This window comes from Physella acuta, unplaced genomic scaffold (genome assembly GCF_028476545.2).
Source record: "Physella acuta isolate Inbredline_101_S28 unplaced genomic scaffold, ASM2847654v3 ptg000317l, whole genome shotgun sequence".
Taxonomy (NCBI): Eukaryota; Metazoa; Mollusca; class Gastropoda; family Physidae; genus Physella; species Physella acuta.
Window position 1 is genome coordinate 263,478 of NW_026731836.1, and position 6,845 is coordinate 270,322.

General features: G+C 35.9%; 1 protein-coding gene across 1 annotated transcript; it reads left to right on the forward strand.

Annotated features, from left to right (window-relative positions):
• Window positions 1-301: 301 nt before the first annotated feature.
• On the forward strand, window positions 302-6,120 carry LOC131940453 (digestive cysteine proteinase 1). The gene is made up of 11 exons (XM_059299098.1): window positions 302-418; window positions 1,249-1,398; window positions 1,726-1,904; window positions 2,043-2,114; window positions 2,231-2,399; window positions 2,845-3,034; window positions 3,393-3,586; window positions 4,028-4,119; window positions 4,430-4,591; window positions 5,033-5,222; window positions 5,424-6,120. The coding sequence occupies exons 1-11, from the start codon at window positions 382-384 to the stop codon at window positions 5,609-5,611; spliced, it is 1,623 nt and encodes a 540-aa protein (XP_059155081.1). The 5' UTR covers window positions 302-381; the 3' UTR covers window positions 5,612-6,120.
• The last annotated feature ends 725 nt before the right edge of the window (window positions 6,121-6,845 follow it).

Genomic DNA, 6,845 nt, shown 5'->3' on the forward strand with positions numbered 1-6,845 from the left:
TTTTTAAAAACATTTTCGGTAGGCCATAGAGATTTCATTACAAAGGTAAACTACTCATATAACTCAGCTAATATTTTCAGCGAAATGCTTCGAGCTTGGTTATATTTCCTTACTGTAAAAGAAAATTTGGGTGGAAGGGGGTGTTCGGCTAAGGAATGACGTCATTTTAGGGTATCTGGGTTGTCTGTGACGATGTTGGATGATGGGAAGATCGCAAAGGACAACTACAACAACTCGAAGCAAGATAAAATAATCCATGTAACAAAATGTCAGAAAGCTGCACATGTGCTTGTAATCTGACCCGTCATGTGACAATGCTGATAAAGTTCACGCTTCTATAAATAGCATGAGACATCATGTGATATTTCTCACTTTTGGAAAATGGCGACTCTCCTGTGTATCTCGTTACTCTGCTTTAGTAAGTAATATAATATTACATTTAGAAAATAGATGATTAAAAAGCAAATTATAGGCCCTAATATAAATTTACCCTTTTAATTGAAAAGCAATAGATTTAATAATGAGATTTTTAAATATCTGGAATATAATTAACAGCTTACATCAATTATATAGAATAGATCTACCAGTCCTTTCGTAAGTTGTTGTAGGCTGTAGGCCTACGCCTTCCTTCTGTCAGTTCAGAGACTCTGACGTGACTTCCCCAAGTCGAACGAAAGTTGTCAGTTTTGAAATTTAAAGTTAAACTGCTAAGTTATTCAGTTATGAGTTGAATTTTAAACATGTAGACTAGGCCTAAGTAAGTTAAGCTTTTTGAAAAGTTAAGCTTTTTTTTTTCGAGATCTAGGCCTATAACTAAATTTTTATCAACTGCAAAGTCATCTAAAAGATTCTTGTTGCTTATCTCTAGCTAATGCACTGAAGGTCAGAGTTTCTTTCAGACATTTTGTCCTGGAGGGGGGAGGAGGGTAGGATGGCTAAAGTGTAAATTTAAATTTTGTTTCATGGGGGTGGGTGTGAACAAATATGACCCTTGCCCCACCCCTCCCCCTACTGCCCATACAAGAAACTAATTATCATATTATGATTATAATTTTTGTTAATAGAGAAAACCTTATGAAAATCAATGAAAGTGAGAGGTCAGAAATGCATACCTACTAGATCTAAATTAAATGATAGCTTGACCGTTGCTGAAAATCTCATTATCTAGTAAATAAAAAATAATTAGTTATCTGAAGTAGCCAAGATGTTTATTGTAGTATTGTAGAATGTTCTGTTTTTTTTCTGCAGTTGTTGGCTGTCTAGCAGTAGACCCACCAGTCTACAAGGACACGTATAGAGCAGAAGGTTTCATCCGGCTGCCATATGCTGAAATTGTGGAGCCTTTCAAAGCTTATTTAGATACACCAAACGCCAGATCTCGTGTGGATTATTATGGTGGTAAGGGAAATATTATTAAAATTTTGTTTCAAAACTTTTAAAAAGCATTTAAATTTGAATTTATTGTTTAGACATGTTGGTGAGCTCATTACACCTTGACCTTGATTAAAGCCATATCACAATTTCAGGTTATAAACTTTTCTTTTTACCTTTTTTTTTTTTTTTTTTTTTTTTTTTTAAAATAAATCTTATTTTTTTCAAAGGAAAAGCCTGAATAATTTTAATATTTCTAATATCATGGCAGAGTATGTAGTCTTTATTACATAAAAAAAATTATCCTATATCTTGGATGATGTTAATTTCAACATTTTTTTCTAAACTTGATAGGGACTCAGCGCACAATTCAGTACAGCAAGGCACAAGGTCTTCCCTATGGCACAAGTCTCAAGATCATCCCCTTTAGTACCCAGTCCCTGTATAATCAAATATCATGTTTCCAAGTCAATGGATCAAGTGATGCCCCTTCAGATCTCACCACTGTCATACCTGATCTCACTGGATTTGCTGTGCGTTTTTTATTTGGTTAAAATTTATTTTGACAAAGTTGTTTACTTCTAGACAAGTTTCAATCTAGGATATCTTGATTTAAGTTCTAAATTAGTTAAATAAAATAAATTATTTTCTCTATTTTAAAATGTTTTTAGTATGTAGGCCAAGATTGGATTGATACTCACCACGTTAATACATACAAAAAAGTTGTTACAGATGGAAAAAAGGTAATTTTGAAATTACAATCTGTTCATTTCCATGTTATTTTTTAACTTAATCATCTCTATTTTTGTTTATTGTTTATCTAAACCTATTTACGTCAGTTTTTTTATTTTCCATTCAGACAAGCACGTACACTTTCTGGGCATCTGCTGATGACCTAACACCAATACGCTATGAGATGATGGGCTATGATTCCCTCATGGGCTCTCACTACGACAAGTATTACGTGGACTACACCAGATGGGAATCCCCAGCTGCCTTTACAGATGAGGACTTTGCTGTCCCTGATAGTGAGTGTCTATGCTGTTTTCATCATCCTCTTTTCCCATTCATGCCCTAGACACTTGTGACAGATGAAGTAGAGTTCATCTGTTTCGGTATTCCAGGCATACATGGGGATAGTGTGGTCAGTACTATGCCCAGCCGCATTTGTTTCCTTAACACAAGTCAGGTATCCGTCAGAACTGGGTAGACTCAGGGACTTCCTACAGACACAACCACTTTAAGAATTATAACTTATTTCGAAGATTTATTACACTTTTATCATAGACGTTCTCATTTTTTGATACATTCCGTCAAGTGTTATTTCATTAACTTAATGTTCTAGTTGAATAGATACTTAGAAATATTGTTTTGGCAAATCATTAAAACTAGAAAGAAAAATAAAAAAATTATTTATGGCGGATATTCTTTTTAGGAGGTTGTTGGAAAAAATATCATTTTTTTCTGTTACAGATCTGACATGTACGTCATTCCCTGGGCCGGGTGCTGAACATCACATCATGATGAACCCCATCCGTGAATATGTTCACCACCATGACAAGCACGTTCATGAGGCTTTTGAACACTTCAAGAGGGCTCACAACAAGGTGTACAAGGATGATGAACATGACACACGAAAACACATCTTCAGACAGAACCTCAGGCATGTAACTTTGTCTTTAAGCTGTTCTTGGTTTATTTTTAGTTTTTAGTTTTTCTTTGTTAATTCTCTAGCCTCGTGGGAGTTTTATATCTTACTATATAAAAAAAATGCAAAAGTGTCAATTTAAAATTTTGGAACTGTTTTGAAGCATTGGTAACCTTTTGTTATTAAATAAAAGACCAATTTTTAAATCTTTCACTACATGCCATTTACAAATATATTTAAGTTGAACTACTTATTAGGAATTTAGAGAGATATTTTTATACTATAGTAAAAGTTTTAGACATTGGTAAAATAAATATTAAATACAATTCTTATGGGAAGTTTTATTTTAAAATGTTTTTGTTGAACGGTGTAGATTTATCCACTCCAAAAACCGCGCCGGTCTGACCTACACGCTGGCCGTGAACCATCTGGCCGACAGGTCTGAGAAAGAGATGAAAGTCATGAGAGGGTTCCGCTACACCCATGGTGACCATGGGGGCAAGAAGTTCAGCCTGATGGCCATGGACAAACAGGATGTGCCTGACCAGTGGGACTGGAGACTCCAAGGTTTGTTTCATTTGGTCACGTTAGCTCACCTATAGAATGTAGGCGTCACAAAGGGGGAGGGATGCTGTTGGTGCTAGCCGCACCATGGTTCAATGGTGTCACAAGTGGGGTTGCAGTTGGTGCTAGCTGCATGAATCTACTTTAGCTTTAAAATTTGTATTTAGTTTTGTAATTATTTTCAAGCCAAGTAGGATACATGATTTTTAATTTGTATATCCTACAAAGTCAATTAAACTAACATGGATGTTTTGTCTAACTATAGAAAGCATCCCATGTTGGTTTTAATGTTTTTGTGTATATTTTTAGTATATTTTTATATTTATCCCCGTAACCTAGACTATTCTTACTGAGCAGTTTTCATGTAAATTAACATAATTTAACGCATACAATTAGGGTCTATTTACTGATTGGATGAATAAATAATTAATTAATTAAATCTAGGTGCTGTTACACCTGTCAAAGACCAAGCCATTTGTGGGTCCTGCTGGAGTTTTGGAACTGTTGGCACCATTGAAGGTGCTAATTTCCTGAAGGTAAATTAAAATTGTCACCGTGGTCAATATATTTTCTCAAGCTTGAAGCGCCAGCTTCTGACCCCAGTTCTATTGTTAAAATGCCAGCTTCTTATCCCAGTTCTGTTGTTAAAATGCCAGCTGCTGACCCCAGTTCTGTTGTTAAAATGCCAGCTTCTGACCCCAGTTCTATTGTTAAAATGCCAGCTTCTTATCCCAGTTCTGTTGTTAAAATGCCAGCTGCTGACCCCAGTTCTGTTAAAATGCCAGCTTCTGACCCCAGTTCTGTTGTTAAAATGCCAGCTGCTGACCCCAATTCTGTTGTTCCCAGACTGGAAACCTGATACGTCTATCACAACAAGAACTTGTCGACTGCTCCTGGGGTTTTGGAAACAACGGCTGTGATGGGGGTGAGGACTTCAGAGCTTACAATTACATCATGCAAAATGGTGGACTCACTAGTGAGGAGCAGTATGGACAGTACTTGGCTATTGTAAGTTGATGCTTTACTCTTGAAATTATAGGGTTAATTTGGTACTTTACACTTTACATTTTAGTGTAAAGTTGGTACTTAATTCTTTATATTTTAGTGTAAAGTTGGTACTTTATTCTTTACATTTTAGTGTAAAGTTGATACTTTACTGTTTACAGTTAGGTTTTTTTTACTAGGCTATTTTACTTAACTGTTTATATTTAACATTATACAGTGTTTTTGGTTAAGGGTTAGATTTAAATAACCAAAGGAAACCAATTTATACTTTTGGCATTTAAATTATGATATTGCTAATAATAATTGCCAAAGATGTTTAGATATTTAATTAGCCTTCCTTTTAATTTTCTTGACCACTAACATGAGGTTCTGTATTATGGTATTCCAGTGATTACTGTTTTGATTATATAACAAAATAAAACCAACATTAACTGTATTTGACAGGACGGGTTCTGTCGCAGTAGAGTTGTCCAACCAGTTGTCCAGCTGGCTAACTTTACAACCCTACCTCAGGGTGACCTAGGGGCATTGAAACTGGCCATATTCAACAAAGGGCCAGTTTCAGTCGCCATCGATGCATCTCACAAGTCCTTATCTTTCTATGCTAATGGCGTTTACTATGAACCAGATTGCAGTAAGTATTGGTTAGCTACAACTTTAATATGAATCCTCCGTAGCCGTATCTTAATTATCAGGTTGAATTTTTTCATTTGAAATTTTTTTTTTTTGTATCATAGTAGTTTTAATTCTGGGGTGGATGGATGCTATTCTCAAATCTAAGTCTAAATTCCATGTTTACAGAATCTTAACAATTATGAACCTTTATAATTTCCAGAGAATGGACCAGATGACCTTGACCACGCCGTGCTGGCTGTAGGCTATGGCACCATGAATGGACAAGACTACTGGCTAGTGAAGAACTCCTGGTCAACATATTGGGGCAACGATGGCTACGTCCTAATGTCACAAAAAGACAACAACTGCGGAGTCGCTACCGATGCCACTTTTGTCGAAATCAAATAAATTCTCCCCCCCCCCCCCCATTTCATCCAAACTTTCAGTTTTTTAAAAGCAGCTCAAATTTCTTGCTTGATACATCAGTCTTAACTCTTCTTCATTTGTTCGTTTAGAATAGGTAAATCAGTCATTTCTTTACCCTTTCTGCATTTGTTTGTTTATAAATCCATGTTACCTTGTTAAACGTAATAAACAAACACGTCCAGTCCAATATGTTCAGCCGCAGAAATGTCTTTCAGAACGCGTATAAATGGAGTTGGGTTTAAAAAAAACATTCCAGTGCTGTTATGAAGATACAATTATTAGATCTTTACTGGGAGTGGGCATTGAACAGACTGGTCTTTGAAGCAGCTACAATTTTACTCTATTCCTCTTGTATTCTGATAACTTATGACATGTTGTAGAACTTTGTTTAACACAGGTTGTAGTGATACTTTACTAATGTGGCTTATTTTCAGATTTTTAAACTGTCTTTTGTATAAATTAAAAATGTAAAAAAATGGTGTTTCAATTTACTTGGAAACAGTTTGTATGATTTACTTGGACTCAATGTGCGAGAAGCTGGTTAATTTTATTCGTTTATTTACAGTCTCACACCACTGTAATATTTTTTTTTATTTACCAATGTATAATTGCAAATATTTTGTAGTCTTAGAATCAAATGTTACACACATAGCAAATTTGCAACCACTGAACACTGGAATCATGGGACGGGATGGCCTAGCGATAGAGTTAGACTGCTAACCCAAGAATCTTGAGTTCGAATCCGAGTTCAAATCAGTGGAACGTCCCTGAGTCCACCCAGCTCTGATGGGCACCTAACTTACCTTAGGGAAACAAAGTTGGCTGGGCATAGTGCTGACCACACTATCCCTTCATATGCCTAGGTCAATGAATCAGATGGACTCTACTTCATCTGCCCCAAGTGTCTTGGGCACGAACGGGACTAAGAAGAAAAAGAACACTGGAATCAAATCTGTAACTCTAATGTAAGGGAGATGAAATATTCCCTAAGAAGTTGGTTTTTTAAAGAATCGAATTCTTATAGTGCAGGCCTACTACATATCTAAATGAGACGATTCATAATATACTTTAGGCCTACATTTGTTATATAAGTTATAAACTTGTAGTGTGGGGAAGACCATTAAGAATGTAGAGGGGAAATAGTAGAGGATCTGACCACAGTAAAACCTGATATGAACTAGGGTGGCTCGCTAAGGATGGAGAGGCTTGCTGGAGT